This window comes from Heliangelus exortis, chromosome 10 (assembly GCF_036169615.1).
Source record: "Heliangelus exortis chromosome 10, bHelExo1.hap1, whole genome shotgun sequence".
In the NCBI taxonomy this organism is placed as follows: Eukaryota; Metazoa; Chordata; class Aves; order Apodiformes; family Trochilidae; genus Heliangelus; species Heliangelus exortis.
Genome location: NC_092431.1, coordinates 15,474,100 through 15,492,974, shown reverse-complemented (window position 1 = coordinate 15,492,974; position 18,875 = coordinate 15,474,100). Strand labels below are relative to the sequence as shown.

Genomic DNA, 18,875 nt, shown 5'->3' with positions numbered 1-18,875 from the left:
ACTTTTTATTATGAGAAAATGTGTTGTGTATATGAATTTCTGTTGGATTACTGCTGCTCCTTTTAGCTGCAACTAGAATTATTTTTTTTTTCATTTGAATGCAAGCAACTCCACACAATGCATGCAACCCAATTACTTTACAACACTTCACTGGAATTATAATACAGGAATTACAGTAGCAATTACAGTAGCTATAAACATAAAACCTGTTATTTTAATTTTAGCATGCAGGTCAAAGTAAACAAGCTATTTAGGGACACATACTTACTCTTGAAGTGCTGCTTCAGTAATCTAAGCAGTAGTAACTTCTTTAAGGTGTGGGATTTTTCATTAATTTTTTTTTTTTTTCTTTTTTTTTTAGGGATTTCTGAGTAGCACAGTAAGTTCTCAGTTAAATTATGTTAGAAAATAAACAGCACAACAGATAATGTGGTCTAGCAGGTGGGACACTCAGCTGGAAGGCTGAATGCTCAGGATCTGCTCAGTAGTACCTCCTGTCCTGCTGTGATTTCAGACTGATCCCCTCCTCCTTTAAGCAGAAGCTGGGGCAGAGGGGCCACACTCTTTCAGGAACTATGGTTACTGGTGAGCCTCTATGTCAAGCTACCTCTTCCTGCAGAATTGTGTTTTAATATTTTCCTTATCTACACGAACACTACAGCCATTATCTTGGCCTTTGAGCTTAAACTTCTGTGCTTGCTGACTTAAGCTCAGTCGCTGTCTGGTTGGTAACACGGTGCCTCAGTCTGGTTTCTGAACAAGACTCTCAAGGGGGTAGTTACAGAAAACCCTAAATATTTACAAAATTGGATTCTACCAGATACACTGTTTCTACATCTCATTTTAAATGAGATGCTTTTGTGTATGCTTCCATTGGTAAAACAAGTATGTTTCCATAAATACAAGTTCTGCAGGTCAGTGCCTGGTGTCTAACAGAGGAAAGTTGATACTAAGGCTGCCAGCTATCTTTACCTCAGTCATTGATGGAAATCCTAAGTGCTACTTTTTAAAAGAAAGAGAAAAGTAGGTTTGTTTTTTGTGGTATCCCAAAAACGTGGGTCTATTTTGTTTCTCTGGCCAATGCAGACCAGGCTTAATTGTGGGCCCAAAAAGAATATGTTAAATTAATACCAAAGCTCATTGATTCAAAAGGACCAGGAACTAACACCGCACTTCTCAAAATACAGAAAGTGAAATAGACTGAAATTACTCCCAAAGGTGACATCTAGATATATATTAATTACTGAAATAATTACCCCTTGATCATCCAAAAATTCCCAGCAAATAGCTATGAATTGCACTACTGTTAAACCATTAATGAAACTGTAATTATAAATAAAAGTTTAGTTTTAAGCGTTTTCTGTTGATTGTTTTTTTGTTTGGGGTTTTTTTGTTCAGTTGTTTGTGGGGTTTTTTGTTTGTTCGTTGGGGCTTTCTTTCCTACCATTCTTAACTTCTTTTCCTACCATTCTTAACTGAAACAGCTCAGCACTGAGCAGTCTCCCAAAGGCCTTGTTCTTGCTGCAGCACTTACTCCCGTGTTGGTTGATGAAATGAAGACATTCACTGCCCGGGGAGGCTGCAGACACCGAACCCAGGGCTGAATTTTGGGTCCAGCAGCCCACGCCTGCTCTGCCCCTTTCCGAAGGCCACGGACGTGGCTGCCAGGTGAATCACCTCAGCCCCGCTCTCTCCTCTCCCCGCCCCGCGGCCTGTCGCCACAAGCCTTCGCCCTGCAGCCTCGCCCGCCCAACCGCGGCACCTCGCCCGCCGGGCCCCTGCTCTGGCGGGCACCACCGGAAAGAACAAGAGGGGACTTCGCCCGGGGGACTGGGCGGCTGCTGCGGGGAGCACCTGGCCGCGTCCCCCGCACGGTGCAGGCGCGTTGCGTAAGCAGGGCCGCGGGGCGGGAGCACAGAGGCGGGGAGCGGGCGGAGCCCGGCGGTGGCTGCGGGGCTGCCGGGAGCGCTGAGCCGAGCAGAGCCGCACCGCACCGCCTCTCGCATCGGGGAGGGCGGCTCCGCTCCGCTCGCCTCGCCTTTGCGTGGGGGGAGCCGCCGCCGCTGCTGCTCTCTTTGTGGCCGCGGCTGTCGCTTCACCGCCGCGGGGCCGCCCGGAGGTCGCTGCTGTGGTGTAGCCGGGAGAGGGGTTGCGAGCCCCGGCGCAGCGGCAGCCATGGGGCTGCAGCCCCTGGAGTTCAGCGACTGCTACCTGGACAGCCCCTGGTTCAGGGAGCGGGTGAGAGCCCACGAGGCCGAGCTGGAGAGGACCAATAAGTTTATCAAGGAGTTGCTAAAGGATGGTAAAAACCTGATCGCCGCCACCAAAAGTGAGTGAGCGGAGGGCTGCCGGGGCCGGGTCGCTGCGGGGCGGCTGCCGGTGGCTCGGGGCCCGGCGCCGAGGGCTTTTGCCTTTGAGCCGGCGGCGCTGGCTGTTGTTACCGTGAGTTTCCTCCAGCCTCGCCCTTGGGTTCCACGGCATCTCCCGGGGACTCCGGCCCTTTCGCCGTGGAGAGGGAATGCGGGATGATAGCGGCGGCAGGGCCGGGCAGCTCCGGACACGGACAACGCCTGTTGCATCTGCCCGGGCCCGGCTCGGGCGTGCGGTGGTGCCGAGCCCCGAGCGAGCCGCGATGTCAAACCCGCCGAGAACCCGGTTTCAGGTTTTACCGGTGCTGAGAGTCTGTGAACTGCATATCTCAACGTAACCACTGTATGTGTGTGTGTGTGTAGTCTGTTCACGAGGCTTCTGAAAACGCCCCTTTGTCACGATTTTAAGTATGTTCAGGAATTACCAGACTTCTGTGGTGAGAGCACTCGTTACCAGTCCTGTGTCTGCGGCCTCTTAAAATGCGATAGTGATTTTTAATTTTCCATTTTACTCGTTGAATTTATATACGTTTCGATATTTTGGTCACCTGTGCTGTGATTTATGTAGGAACTTTTCTTTGTTTGGCCATGCTGATGCCTGTTCTTAACGTAGAATTGTGATATTTCTTCCATTTAAGTTAAGATATAGTAGCATAGTCTACTAGTCATCTGGTAGGGTGATAGACTGTACCAATTAGCCAGAAAAAAAAAACCGAAACAAAACGATTCAGCACTCTGGTGCTGTGTTCTGAAAAGTGTACCCCATCTTTTGTATTGTGGAAAACTTCTGAAGGCAAGGAACCAGGCTTTCCAGGGATTTCACTTAAAGTAAACTGAGACGGATTTGGCCAATGGTGTGAGCAGTGTTGCTGCCTGGAGATGGTGAGGATTTTAAAAACAAATAACTCCTTTTGAGCAAAGAAAGAAACATTCTTTTCTGGCTTTGTCTGATGTGCCTGGATAAAAAAAAACAAACCAAAAGGGGCGGGGGGGTGGGGGGGGAGGGAGGAGGGGGTATGAAAAAAACATGTTAAACTTCACTTGTTTGTAAATCGTAATCTTTGGCCAGTTAATATTTAGCTAATGCAAACTGAGTTCCTTGAGGATTATTTGAAATCTGTGAATTGAAGTGTTAGTATAGATCACCATAATTTAGAATTCAAAGCAAAAAACTGTCCCTAAGCTTGGGTAAGAATGGTAGAGGGAAATCATCTCTTCCTCAAGCATCTAAGCAGTATTTTGGCAATTGCCCCACAGCCTCTGTTTCTCATGTATGGTTAGATACACATAACTTGAAGTGTGGAGCTGATGGTGTTGTCTAAGCCTCCTATCCACAGCAGAATCCTGTGCTGGTACCTGTGGCTTGGTGTTCAGTGCATGGAATGCTTGGCTGGGTGTGGGGGGAGCCAAGGGAGTCAGCACACCAGACAGAGCTACCTGGCCTGAGGGTGCTTGGTGAAATACAGAGGGCTAGCCCATGAGAAATATTTAGAGAAACTATCTGAGATCTTGCTTTATGTTCAGGGCTAAGCAATACCTTCCTTCTGAGATGACAGTCAGAAATCCTTCTCTTGAGTTTAGGTGCTGTACCCCGTTCTAGCAGACATCAGTGCTTCACCACTGAGAAATCAAAACTGAGGCTAGATCCATCCTTAAAAAATTCAGGTTTCTGCAGCTGGCTTTCCCCTTTAGAGTGCCCTGCATGATGGGTTTGAAGCTGAGTCTTCCTATGCTGCTGCTGAAGCAGTGACACTGTTGAACAGATGCTAAAAGACAATTTGAACTGAAGGATACAAGGAGGTGTTAAAACCCATTGAAACCCCAGTAGTTAGGGTATTGGTCTTCTTGTGTTTTCAGAAGACCATCACCATCTAAATTCTGTGAGGAACCTCACTGATCTGCTGTTGGGAAGCCAAATGGGATAATCAAGAAGTGGTCTAGACACAGAGTAAGCTATTCATCTCTATCAAAACTGTGTTTTCTGCACAGAGTGGCTTGGCATAATCTAGGGAATGTAATAAGAGCTTTTTTTTAAAGCATTTTAAGAGCTTAGATGACTGCCTCTTAGGCAAGAGGTGACTGCAGTTTTTGGAAAATTGTTTTGGCCTTTTGAACAAAAAAGGTCATCTTAATAATAACTGAAATATTTCTCTGTTTCTAGAGAAATATGTCTCTGTTTCTCTGTTTCAAGTAAATGATGAATTTAAATCAGTTTTAATTGATGTTTGAGCATAATAAGCCTGTCTGAGTTGTCTATAAAATATAAGGTGTAGCAGGCACACTATGGTTCATAATTGTGGGAAATGAAGTGATTGCAAACAGAGACTGCAATGCTTCTCTCTCCCTTAGCACTTTCTTCATTTCACTTGTAAAGCAGAGGCTTACAAGAAATGTCTTGAGGATTCTTTAGGTGTGAATAACTGATGTGATTAAATAGATCTCGCTTCCTGCTTGACAGACAGCAGGGTAAATGTCTTTGCTGCCTGCACCAGTTACAACCTTCAGAGGTGGTAAGCAGATACTGCCACTGCTCTCTTTAATCACTGGAGTCATCAGTGTCTTGCAGGACAAACTAGTAACATGATGTGGATCCTCTCCTTGGCTCCTTTCCATTTGTCTCCTCAGCTGTATGGGAGTGTTTCTACCTAAAATTCAGAATAATTAATTTCTGTTGGTACAGGACTTTATTGGGGGGGGGGGGGAAAGAGAGAGAGAGAATTCAGAAGAAAATACACAGTATTTATCCAGGGTATTCTTTAGCATCCAACAATTTTCTCCACAGAGACTTCAAGAGCCCAGAACTAAACCTCTCAAGTTTCTTTCACATTTCAGAATAAGGATTCTCCAATCAAGCAAAAATAGTTTCTCTCAACAGAAAACAACTAACTCCATCCAGAAGTTATTTATAAGCTATTTTGATCCTTTCTTGTTTAACTGAAATGTAATACCTTGAGAAATTGGACTAGTTGATCTCTAGAGGTTCCTTCCAACTCTGATAATTCTGTGAAATCCTGTATTTCTATTTAAAACGCATGCACGTATACTGCTTACATTTACTCATCATTAACAGTGGAAAATTGTCTTTTTGTACTGCTTTTAAACATATTTAACTGTCACAAGGAAAGGAATAGCCACCATATTGTTTATTCATTCTTGCAATGTTTAGCTTGAACTCCATAACTTGGTGTTTCAGACCGTTACACAGGAAACGAGAAAGCTTTGAGTCAGCCTTGTTTATCTTTCTATCAGATTCTTAAACAACTGAAACTTAAAAGATACACTTGAAGTATGCTCCATACTAAAAGCTGAACAATTTTAAGAAAATTTACATGTTTGCCATCAAGAAGTTAAACAGATGGGAATTCTTGTTGGCAATGGGAATGAAGCCACTCCCAATGCTATCTCCAAGCCAGCAGATTAGAGTAAATCTTCATCTTAACTCAGTTGATTGAAGAACCTAATCCAAACCTAAGACACAGTCTGACGTCTGAGTTGGCCAAACCCATGTCCTTTGTTGTGAATGACCTCCCAGATACCAGGTAGGCTGTTGGTCTGATCCTCTATGGACATTATTACTTGATGGTAAAGGCTGTTGTCATCCACATATTAACTCCAATCCCTTGAGTGACAGTGCTCTTTTTTTTCTTTTTTCTAAAGTAGTAAATGTACATTTTTTATATCTTTCCCTAGTATAATCTGCACTTACGAAACCACTCAGCTAAACTTATGAAGTGTGCCAGCTCTCAAAGTCTTAAGAATTTTCTGCAGCAAAAAATATTTTACTGACACACTGATACAAGTCAAAGCAGCTAACACAGGGCTCATGAATAACTTCTAGGGAAAGAATGGACATCTGCTAAAGATATATAAAGAATCCAAAGACTGAATAAAAATGGATTTCAGTCTTAACATATAATAATACTGGGGAGTGAAAGGGCCTCAACTGAACTTGTATGCAAAGTTTTTTATATCAGCAGTGATTAGTTAGAAGTCTATCTTTGATTAAGTCATTTTGAATTAGTGTGAGCTCTGAATTAATAAATCTTCACAAACAGTCTTTTAGAAAGCCATTTGAGTTTGCAATTTGTGCCTCAGAAATGAGCTTTACTTCTGTTATCAGGCATGCTTTAGGTGTGATAACAACAAGCAAATAAATGCTCTAAGTGAACAATGAGTTTTAAATTTGAAATATATTCTGCTAGGGCTCAGTTAGATAAAAATTACATTCTGGGTCACAAAGGCTACTGAGCAGTACACACCTTTTAAAATAACCCCTCCCACCCCCAACCTTTTTGTTGGAATTCAGCTCAATAATGGAAACATTAGAAAACTAAGTCAAACAGGTACTTAGCAACCCACTTGATACAGCTTTCTTTTAAGAAGTAACTGCTTATAATGGAGTAATAGTACAGTTCTTTTCCATTCCCTTCAAGATAGTTGTTACAGCTGGGGCTTAATTAACTGAGACAGTACCTTCTTTTCTGCTTGGAGTTAAAGTTACTTCTGTGTAAGGATCAGAGATGTGTTTTTTTGTAAGAAAATACAGAATATTGCTTCTAGCTCCACCTGAAGCAAAGCATTCAATACTGTGTCAGTAGCTATAAAAAGTGTCAAACTCATTCAGTGGGGATGCTGGTTTGTCATCTTGAATCATGTCTTTTCAGCTTGGATTACACACTAGCTCCATTACCTTCTTTGTCTGGTAGATGTTCCATTGTTCTTTTTTTTTCTGTATAAAATTAGGACAAAACCAATAGAAATAAGTAGAATGGTTCATATTTTTTAGAGAAGTCTAGATCATGTTGAAAAGGTTTTTTGTTTGTTTTTTTTCCTGGCGTTTTTCTTTTTTAATAACAAGCCTCTTAGAAACATAATATTGAATTTTATGGAATCTGAATCCACCTTAAGGAGTTGGAAAAAAGGATGGAAAAAAGCCTGTAAAGTGCAAACACCTGCTTGTAATTAAAGAAAGCCAGACCCACTGCTATGGCTGCAGGTGTATGTTGTTCCTAAAATTATCCTATACTTGCCAGATCAGTATTGCAAAAGCATTGCACATTTTAACAAGCAGAGCTTATGACACTGATACCAGTTCCTAAGTCAGGCTAAAATCAACTTCATAGTCTTCAGTGAGACAGAACTTCTCTTTCTGATCAGTATGGTTTTTTTTTTTTTTTTTTTCATAAGGGAGCAGGGAGGGGATTTGTCCTGCTCCTGAGTGCTGTGTTTGTTTTTATTCCCTGCTGTAGAGCCAGGGGGGTGGTGGACAGGCCAGGTGCTCTGCCCTGGCTTTGGACAGGAAACATTTGGATGTATTTTTTGGAACAGCATGGAAGAACTGCACCCCAGGATGTCTCTCCTCCTCCTCAGCTATTTTTTAACATTAGGTAATTAGTGCATGTAGTTTACACTGACTTCAGGGCTTTTGTTTGACAAAACACTTGACACATTAACTTAAAAACCAGAGGCTTTGAAGGAGAAAGCCCACTGTGAATGTTGTAATGTTTTGATGGGGGGGTTGTGGCTTTTTGAGTTAATTTTTGATTTGCTTACATTTAGGGTTTCCTTTTGGATCTAGGGCCACTTGTCTGAGTTTCTGGATGAAGTTTGGTGTCCTGTGACAGTTGTTCTTGAGCTGTTACAACATGCTCAGTGTTTTGATTGACTTTTAAAAGTCTTCCTGATTTTGAATTGTCCAGTTAGGACTCTAAGCAGTTGAATACTTTCTTGGGATAGCTAGCAAGTGTTAAACACATGATCAGATGAGCTTGGGCACATATTAGTGGAATAGTTAAAGTAAAAACTACTGTTCAGGGAGTTTAACATCTCTGCTGGTGGCTGTTGCCACCCACTGCAGTTGTCAGTTTTAATCAGGACCCAAAATCTGTCTGGTTGCTAAATCAAACCCTTTGTCTTTGCCAAGTTTACATGAAGCCATCATATTTTGCAATGAGGTGAGGTAGGTACAAATGCTCCATCTCAGCACCTCCCGTGCTGGTTGTGCCCTCGGGGTGTGACTTTGACAGAAGGGAGGGCAGCTACAGTGGCTGGGAGTTAAAATGCCCCATGTTACACTGCTGGGATAGATGTATGCCTGCTATCCAAAGCACACATTTAGGTATTTTGCTGTGAAAGAATATCCTGGAAAGGAAAGTTTGTGTCTGACTTTATGCTATCATCAGAACCTTCCTCTAAACATACATTTTTGGCAGACTGCCTCAATGTCATGGTCTCATTTTTCTGTACGTGGTTGTGTACCTCTGGTTTCTTGCAGCCACCCGCTTCTTTGTAAATGCCTCTTACTCTTTCTGCTGTTTCTGTTTCCTCCCCATGTTGTTCTATTACCTCATGTGTGTTTGCTCATCTTTCAGGATAAAAATAGAGAGAAAACATCCAGGCCCTCAGAAGCAAAGTGGCCATCACAGGCCAAGGCCACATCAGAGATTCCTGTAAATCATTCATGCTCCCGTTATCCTGTGTGGGAAAGGAATAGAGGAGTAATAATCAACAGAGAGGGAAGACCACAGGGTTATGGAATAGATTGTGGTTTTAGTACTGCTCACACCTTTGAATAAAAGTCCTGTTGTTGTACCCTTTTAGTTGAGAGTCCTGGGCAGGTGGGGGTTATCAGCTCATTAGGTAGGTCAGAGAGAAAGCTTTGGTTCTCAATAGATCTGGTTGTTAGAACTTCCTATAGTTCTCTCCAGTTTTTATATATACACCTGGCTGGTCAGGACTGCATGTCCTTGAAGAAAAAATATGCTTTGTTTAATTTGGCAAGGAAAATTGGGTATCCAAGATGAAACTGAGCAGGGCTGTATGGCTGATCTGGGTCTTGGAAGACTTTCTACTCAGCTGTGTGTGCAGGAGCAGCTTCTTGGCCCCTTTGCTCCTGGTCAGTGTTTTCTAGCTTTGAAATTTTCCCACTTCCTCCATTAGGTGATGCATATGGGCTCTGAAGTGATGAGTGAACTAAAGGTGGAGAGTCTGAAGCTTGTGTTGCACTTGCAGGTTTTCAGCCTTAAGAAAAATTAGACTGTGATGTATCAAATTTCAAAATTGGCCTGTGTTCCCAACCAGAGGGAGAGCACTTTTTTTTTTGCTCACTTGTCTAAATCTGTGATTTTTTCAGTCATTAGAAAGAGTTGCATCTTTGAAAAATGTTAGTGTTTGAATGTAGATATGATGAAACAAACAAATGAACAAAAATTTGATAAGGAAAGAAAGCAGATTTAAAATATGATTGCTTAGAAAATGTTTCTTAAAAAAAAATCTCACCATCTTGCAAACAGGTGGAGAGGCTGTGCTGAAAGTTCACCAAGGACTTGAGGAAAAGCTTTTAAAATACCATTCTTAGAAATCTGTCATGGGACTGAGTCTGTAGTTTATGTAGACTAACAGACTGTGTTTGCTGCATAGTTCCATCCTTTGAAACACACCAGTACTCTGGGAACAAACAGTATAAGTTTTTTCCTGTTAAAATATCAGGTTGTGTGCTCTCCCTTGTGCAAAAGGTCTGTCCCAATTGACCCGGCCTGGTTACAAGCCAAATGACTGTTTCTCCAAAGCTTTTGTCTGTTCAGTTCTTCAGCCTTCAAACTTTTCCAAACAAAGCTGACAGTATTCCAGTCTGCTCTTAAGCATTCTTGCTCTGTGGTAATGTTACTGTACTTTCATTGTGCCTCATTTCCCTGGATGCTCTCAGTTGTTTTGAAAGGCACTGTTGTGCTGTGACTCTTGCCTTGCTGTCCCCTGTTCCAGCAGGTTCAGCACCTTTGCTAGAAGAAATAAAAGTAACTCCATGTATTGCATCCTTTGTTCTTTTACTTCTAGAAGTAAAAGATTAAAAAAAAAGGATAAATATAACATTTTTTTTGTGAAATGTTTATGCTACACCATTAAATATAATGTGTAGGAACTTGGTCATCTGTTCCCAGGAACTTTGCTGAGGACCTAGAGCTAAGCAAAAGGAGATGTGAACCTAGATAAGCCAGGATACCATACTTTAAGAAAAGCTGAAGTGTGTTCTCTGTCTCTGAAAGACTCATCTGTCAGATCACTGTTTTCAGATGCAGAGCTGAAGCAGCTGAGGCTGGTGGTCATTATCTTTAGGTAACACTCAAGCAGTGTAACCTGCTCTGAAGGAACCCATGACTGGAGTTGCCCTGCTGGAGGGCTGAGATTTAATGAGTGGCTTGGAAGCCCCAATGAGAAGAGTTGTGTCTGTATCTGGCCTGGTAATCATGATGATTGACTTAGCAGAAAATGAGTTTTAATGGTGCATTTAAGAATTAGAACACCTTCAAGGCACTGTCCTAGATGCAAATGTTATTTTGGAAAGGTAGGTTTGAAACTCAACCTAAATGATTTTCTGTTAAATGAACTGGAAATTTTATTTCCCTTCCTGCCTCTGTTGACTGCTTTCATGTGTCTGTAATGGGAAAGATTTCATATCTTGGTATGAAATCTTCATTTTTAGTTAAAAAAATACCTTATGTCTTGGTGCAACACAATTTGTGTGATACATAGAGCTTCTTTTTTTAATAGGTTGCTGTCAGTCCTGAGGATCTTTTTATAGCAGACATGGTTCATGTTCGCAAAAGAGTGAAATAAGAGGGGTGAAATTTTCAGCTTTTACAAACTAGATTTTTACCTGAAGGCAAGCAGAATAAAGTTCACATTTCCCCTCCACATCTTGCCTGAATAGCTCTTTTTGAAACTGATTTGAGTCTTTTGTAGTAGAATGTGAAACAAGACATGTTGTGATAGAGTTTTTATTTGCATAGTGATGATCAGACTCTAAGCAGCAAACAAGTGAATTACATTAATGGGATGCTGACATGTCTTTTCATCCCAGGCTTCTTCCCTTCAAGCCAAAAACATTCTGTGTTTTTGTGTACATGGGTAGTTTTATAGTCTGAATAAAAAGAGCAAGCTGGGTCCAGAGAAATGACTTTCGGAGCAGCTTTGGGTGAAGTCCTTAATTATTTTCCTTCCCATCACTATTTAAGCCCTTGCTTCAAACTCCTGAAATGCTTTATAGATAAATACCCCTGGATGTTGAAACACCACAGAGAAGTGTTGTGTCAATTTGTTTTGCACTGTATGAGACTTCACCCACTGCTCTTTTTCTGTAGTCATTATTTGAACCGAGAGGTGCTTATAAACTTTTTTGAATCCTCTTTGTAAATTATCTTAATATAGAATCTGAAAGGAGAATGTGCTGTATGCTCTTACAGTCATGCTTCAGACATCTCAGCATGAAGGGCATGGCAATATGAACTGAGAAAGCAGCTGTTTTGCCCTTGCTTTGCCAATTATTCAAGAGGAAATTTTAAGTCAGCAATTTGGCGTTTCTAAGGTTTATAGCATATCATCATTCACTTCTCTATAGGAAGTATCCATATGTGAAGAAAAGCTTAGGTATGCCAACCTTGTTGTAATTCTCTGTGGCCATACTGAAATCCACTTTACTAATCAGATTTGTAAAGTTATGGCAGAGCTTGTTTCATTGAGTAGTTTTTTTCCTCATTGTACCCTTCATTTGTAGCTCTTTAATTAAAAGTGCTTCCACAGAAGATGGCTGTGATACCTTGCTGAAAATTAGTTTGGCATTATTACTGGTGCATTTGGAAATAAAATTAAGCATTAACGTGTCACTCACAAAAAGTAGAAGTCTTGTTTTGGCTGGAGCAATACACTGGAGCACCTTAGCAATTAGTCTGATAGCTTCTTCCTTCCCTGGCTTCTCTCTGGTGCAGAATAAAATTTCTCTAAACGGAACTTGACAGTGTTTGTAAGTCATGTAACAGCAACAAACAAGCAAAGCCCCTCCTGAAACAAAAACCTCTTGTGCCCCAAAAAGCATTAAACAAGGCCCAAATGATTCTATCAACATTTATTTCAATAAATAAAGTTTTCTGGGTATGCCTTATTGTAATATCCATGATTTTCTTGTGTTTAGGATCTTGATAGCTTGTGAGCAGATAAAAAGGATCAAATGCATATGATGGCTCAGATTTGAAAGTACATCCTTGTAAAGGGAATTTGTGTATCCACACTTACAGTGTTATCTTTTGAGAAAGGATGCAGCTCTTCGTCACAAGAATTTTTTTTCTGGAAGCCTTCTCCTTCAGTTTCTCTTTTAAATATGGAAAAATTCTATAATTGTGGCCAGGAGCTGCTCTCGCATTTCATGAGGACATTATTGAATGGCCCTATTGGAACATTGCTTCCTGGACACTATTATTAGTGTAGTAGCTGAGGGAGGTATGAGCAGCTGCTGAATTTTGTTCTGAGTGCCTGGATGGGTGGGTTGGGATGGCATTCCCAGACTGACAAGCAGAAGAATTGGAGGATGCCAGGAAGGAATTTGCTTGGAAAATAATTGACACTAACTCAGTGGTTTGTGCTTCTGTCTCTTCACTCTCTACTTCCCATCTTAGTAACTGAATTTAAAAAACTGTTCCTACTGTAGTCTGCCAGAGATTGCTACCTCCCTAACCTCATTTAATGTTTTGGTGGAAAATCTACAGATTGCACTTATGTGAGTGTTCTAGTTCAAATATTAAGAAAGAGCAGGAAAGATCCAATAGCACGGGTGTTTAGCACAGGGATTTTTGCTCAGAGTTCCTAAAGAGTTTAGGATAGAACCACTAGGGCAAAATAAAGAATGAATCTCATGCCCTCTCTGAAGTATATACTTCTAATCCCTTGCTAGGCTTTGGAAGAGATTTTTAGATTTTTTTTTTTTCATTTTTTTGTTTCTTTCCATGTATCTGCCATTATTTTTTCCTGTTTATTGAGTAGGAGTAAATTACTCTGAGCATGAACAGATTGAATGCTGTCTGGAGATGGCATTGCCACAGGCCACTGATGTTACAGAGGACGGGGATTTCTGCAAGGTAATGATAAAACCCATAGGAATATTGTTTCTAGGCTTTTTTCCTTCTTTTTCTTTTCTCCAGAGTAAACTGCCATCTCTCTTAGTTCCATCTCTCCCTGAGAAAATCTCCAGTGTTGCCCTTGTCAGTTAAATTTTTACTTTCAGGAGAACAATTGGGGAGTAAACCCCAGGGCTTTTGTAGACATAAAAAACCCCACCAGATGGGATGCATTGATGTCAAGAATTAGTAATGTCAGAGGAAGTCAGCATCTCAGTCCTCATCTCAGCCCTCTTCTAAGGAGGGGTGTGGTGGGGTTTCTTGCTTGCTTGTTTTTTGAAGTTCCTTGGGTGTTCTGCTTTGCTTCCAGGGAGGTACTCATTACCCATCACAGTGCTCTCTAGCACAGTTTTCTTCAGCCTTTTCAGTTAAAGGATTCTCTATAATTTCCCAGAAAAAAAACCAAAAACCCAACAATCTCCATACTACTTTGTACAGCATTGTAATAATTCTGTAATGCCTTTAATTTTTTTTTTTTTTTTTTTTTTTTTTTTTTTTTTGAGTGTTCTTGTGTGAATTTGTGCATTTGTTTTCCTGTTCCCCAGTGTTTGTTTCTTGCTTAAATCCATTGGGTTTGGTTTCTGGCAGTCGCTTCAGGAATTGTCTTTTGATCCTTTATGGACTATTGCTCCTTTCTGGATCAAAGCCCACAGGAACATTTTAGTGCTACATGTAGAGAGCTGAGAATTCCTTGGTGTCAGTTAACAGTTTAATGAATTTTTGTGTGTTTTCTTAAGTTATGATGATGTGTGTCTGTGAGGTGGTTTAATGTATTTTGGAGTGGTTTAGATTCCAGTAAGATAGAGAGTTATCTTTATTAAGTGGGTAATGAATCTGATGGGGGCAATTGCAAGTTGTTGCTTTTAAATACATTGGGCTGTGTCTTAAGTAAAATGAAGGATGTCTGTTTGGTAATGACTACTTCTGCATGCTGGTAGTGATAAAATTAAAGAATTGCCCTTCTGCCTGAGTTTCTGATTTACTCTATAACCATGCAGTGAACAGCTTAGTGTGGTGGGGATTCTTGACAGGGAGAAGTTCCTTACTTAGAGTTGCCACTTGAAAGGACAGTAGAAGGAGCTATGTGCAGGAAACATCATCAGGAATATTAGAAGTGAGTTTGCTTACTTATGATCAGCACAGCCAGGACCTGGTGTAGATCACTGATAATGGGTTCCAGTGTTGTTTGTAACATTGTTTTTTCTGTCATGTAAAGTATGTATAAATTAAAATGCATGAATATGAGATTAGTCTTAAATAAACAAACATCTTAACCTACATAGTACTTAAAAAAAATAATCTGAAGCACTTAAGACATTTTAGATGTACCCCTTTCAACAGCTTGCCAATTAAGCTGGGCTGCTGGTTGTGTTTACAGATGGCTGAAGTGAGAGGCCAAATGATGATTAGATAAGATTGCATATCCAGTCCTTATTGGAGATGGAGGCAGTAATTAGGAGGCCCTGACATTTAACCTTATTACCTGTGCATTGGGATATTCTGTTTTGTAAGACAGCTTGCAGATGTTGGGATGTGTTGTGTGACAGTTTCAGACTGCCCATGTAATTCCCTTAGCAGTGATCAGAACTGGGTTGATGTAGGTGCTTGCAGGTTTGAAGATGATGTGTTGGATTTTAAATGCTCTGTTTTAGCACACAGTCGTGTTAAAAGCTGTAGTGAAGCAGTGAGTGCATCTGTGGGATACTTTGCACTTTCTGGAATATGAAGGACCCAGGACTCTGCATACTTTGGTGCCCTCTTAGAACTGGGAACGTGTTGGCTTCTGCTGGCTGGAAATTAGTGACAAATCAAGGAGTCAGTTCCAGCACCACATCTAGTCAGGCAATAACCTACAGACACTGGCCTGGCTGTCCTTCCTGGCTGAAGGTGCAGGTGGCTGTGCACATCCAAACCCTGCTGCTGTTCTGCCTCTCTGCTCCTGCTTGCTCCAGGCTGCCTCAGACACAGGCAAAACCAGTGCACACTTCTAAGCTCGCTGCCACTTCTGGCTCACTTTTTTCCTTTTTCTATCTTGGTGACCATACAAACTTAGTCTCTGTCCTAATAGACGGTTACTACTGACAACAGTCCTAAATTTAGCCCTAAGCTGTTTCTTCTGGACATCCTGACTCCTAATTTGGTGACTGCAGCCTTTAGCAGCAACACTCCAAGAAAGGAAATCTTCCCTGCCCATGCAAACATCTCTCATCGTTTGGCAAACCCTTGCTGAACCCAGTTCAGTGTTCCTGCTGGCTGCTACCCAGCCCAAAAACTAATTTGCTGAATTTTTGGATACTTCTCTTTCTGTGTCTTGACAGCTGTAACTAATAACAAATAAAAGTTATCTGAAAACCCTGCAAGTGAATCCTAACTCAAGACTTACCCTAACACAAACCAGGTGGCCCCAGTGAACTGAAGCCTAAATCTTATTTGCTTAGTTCCAGTGTTTTACACTGATTAATTATGGAAAAAATGTCTTAAATTAGAGCAGTGTGAATCTTTGGAAACCAGGAGTGGAGATTATTAATCCAATGGAAAACCAGTGTGGCCTTTGTTTATGCCAATGGGAAAGAAGATGACTTAATGAGTGTCAGAAGGAAGTTGATGTTTTTCTTGGTGACTTGCAACAGTCAGCAAGCTGGATTAATAGTGACTTGCCAACAGTCACAAAGTTTATAATTTTTAGGCTAATCTGGTATTAGTAGTATCACTTGCCTTATAAAGCACTTTCTTAATCTCAGTTACTAATAAAGGAGAAGATGGTTGTGCTCCGAGTTGACACCAGACCAGGAATGGAAGAGGACTCCATGCAGAGGTTCCCATTTGTGGATGCTTTGGGATTTTGTCTTTGAATTGAGACAGAAAGCTGGGGCAAATTCCACTCCCATCCACCTTTAGCATCCATATCTTGTTAACCTTAGATAAGAAAGAAAATGTGAGTGCTTTTCCTTTCCTTTTGGATCTCTGTAATTAATTGCATGTGAACATTTTGTCTGTTTTGGTGGCACTTTGTTTAAAGATTTAAAGAGAAGGAGTAGATAATGGTTTTATGTATCTTTTACTGAGAGAAATTGATTACTTTGGGAAAAACTATATTAATTTACCAGACTGTAATTAGGAAGTATCCATTAGTATTTTCTGCTCTCACTTCTATATAATCTATGAAACTGTGAGTGTTGTTCAAAACATATCTTACTACCTTTGTCCAAGGTTCCTGAGGTGTCTTAGGTATGTTTTACCTTGTCTTGATGCAGGTTGCAGATACAGAAGGTTGCAGATCACAGATGTAGAAGTAGGAAGGGTTAGCTTGTTATACTCAGGTTTTTTTAAATTTACACCTGTTACTGCTAATTCTAAATAAGTAGAAAACCAAACCACTTGTTTGGAAAGAGTGGAGAAAAGCTGTAATATTGTGCTGTGGGTTTTGGCCACAGGAATAGAGATGCCTTTGCAAAAGAGTGAATGTGACCTTCTTTTCTTTTTATTTCGGAGGTTTCCTTCTCTTCAACTTTATCTTTTCAACATCCCAGTGCATCTTTCCTTCCTCTTACATCACCCCCCAGTTACACAGCACTTCTGAGAGCATTCTTGTGGTCAGTAACATATAATAGTGCAGGTTGCACTTCTTAAATGTGCCTCTAAAGAAGTACAGATGAAAAAAGAAACAAATATCTGAGAAATATTGAGAGCCTATGCTATGTTCACCCAGATGCACACTTGTGTTCTTGAGCCTTGCACACGTGAGGTGCAATGCCGATGGTGGAAGGCAGAAAAAGCTTTGGGAGCTTCCAGAGAAAAAGCAAATGATGCTTTGCTGCACTGTGCCTGAGGTTAGACATTGGCTCTCTCTGTTGGAGTGAGCTCCCCAGTCCCAAGTTAAAACAATTTCTGTAAAGGCCAGAGCCTGTCTGTGAGAGACCTGGCCCTGTGATGAAGATTTTGGTGGCAGGCACTGGAACTCCCTTCTCCTCAGTCTTTTATCCATCCCCATTCTCCCCTTGGCTTTCAGGACTTTGGTCTGGGCTTCAGTGACATAGGATGTTGGGTGTGATGGTAATTTGTGTGCTTACATGGCTTTCACACTGTACATGTTTGAGTTTTAGTGTGACTGTCCTATTCCTATGTCACCTGTCACTAGCACAGACTGGTTTCCTATTAGATCCTGGGTGTAGGAGTGTCTCACACAACCTGTACATGACTAAGAGGAGCCCTAATTCCTAGTGTTTGCTCCCAAATGTCCTTGCAGAATGTTTGCTTTCCGTGCATGCCCTGTCCCTTCTCCTGGAGGATGTAGCTGTCATTTTTGTTTTAAGTAATTATTTGTATAATCTCTCTTTTCCGTGCAGTGAAGGAAAGGAGTTGAAGTGTAAATTACAGCATAACTTTTATTGTAAGGTTTGTGCCTTTCTATCTTAATTATGGAAAAACATCTTAAATTAGAGCAGTGTGAATCTTTGGAAACCAGGAGTGGAGATTATAAATCTGATGGAAAACCAGTGTGGCCTTTGTTTATGCCAATGGGAAAGAAGATGACTTATGAAGTTGCAGCACGTATACTGGACTCTTGCTTAATCTCCTGTGCCAGTATGCTTCCCCTTGAACAATTTCCCTTGTACTCTTAAATTAGACCCTTATGCTCAAAGCATTGCCTGAACATTTAATCACTTTGTATGGGCATTTCTGCCTGAAAACCCTACTAGTATGAGCAATGCTTGTATGGTGATAAATCCTATGAGCTCCTGCTGGTACTTGTATATGGACTTATGTCTTGTGTCCTGATATCTGGGTGACAGGCAATGAAGGGAAGGAGAATTTACTAACCAGAAAAAGTTGTAAATCAGTCCATAGGCTTTGTCTGGTATGCTGTCCCTTCCTGTATAGAGTTATTATTTGAATCAGTATTTCAAGCTGAGGGCAGAATAGTCTGAGGGAGTCAAACTAACAGAAACCTTCACAGTTGGTCCAATTGAAACCAGGATCATAGCAGTCATCGTGTAGAAAGAGCAGCTCATATGTCTTATTGTAAGCTTGACAGGTGGTGTTTCTTACACCTCATGAGTCACTGAATTCCTGCTGGTGCTCTCTGAGGCTTCCTAGCCAGCAATTTTTTATGTAGAGTAATTTATAGAGAAAAACTGTCAGCACAACTACAAGCCTCAGCTGAGCCGGGTGGGATTTGCTGTACACTGTGGCCTCTGCCAGGCCTTTGGCAAGAGAACCTTTTTTGAATAATGTGAGAGACCTTGTCAAGCTCTCTCTGATAATGAGGTCTGACATAGCTAATACCTGAATTACTGGCAGGACAGTCATGTGGCCAAATCATGGCTTGTCAGCAGTGAATCTGTTTGTGTTGAGTTCCCTGATTTGTAAGGGAGCCTTTGCACGAAGAGCATCTAGAAAAGTTTTGTAGGTGCTTTGTCCATCCCGTGCTGAAAGAAAAGATCTTTCAGACCAAAGGGTTATTTACATCTTTAATTATAGTCTAAGAGTGTTTCTAGTTTGATATAAAGAGATTGGTAGGCGTGCAGACATTGTCAAATACTGCAAACAGGATTCAGGATTA

General features: G+C 41.2%; 1 protein-coding gene across 2 annotated transcripts in view; it reads left to right on the top strand.

Annotated features, from left to right (window-relative positions):
- The first annotated feature begins 1,957 nt into the window (after positions 1 to 1,957).
- The window catches only part of ARHGAP10 (Rho GTPase activating protein 10), a 140,759-nt gene continuing 123,841 nt past the window's right edge, over positions 1,958 to 18,875 (top strand). The window contains exon 1 of one of the 2 annotated variants that reach the window (XM_071753700.1): positions 1,958 to 2,329. In XM_071753700.1, the coding sequence (XP_071609801.1) occupies positions 2,176 to 2,329 (154 nt within the window). In that variant the 5' untranslated portion in view covers positions 1,958 to 2,175. The remainder of the gene's footprint in view (positions 2,330 to 18,875) is intronic. The other variant, XM_071753701.1, reaches the window with a different exon arrangement.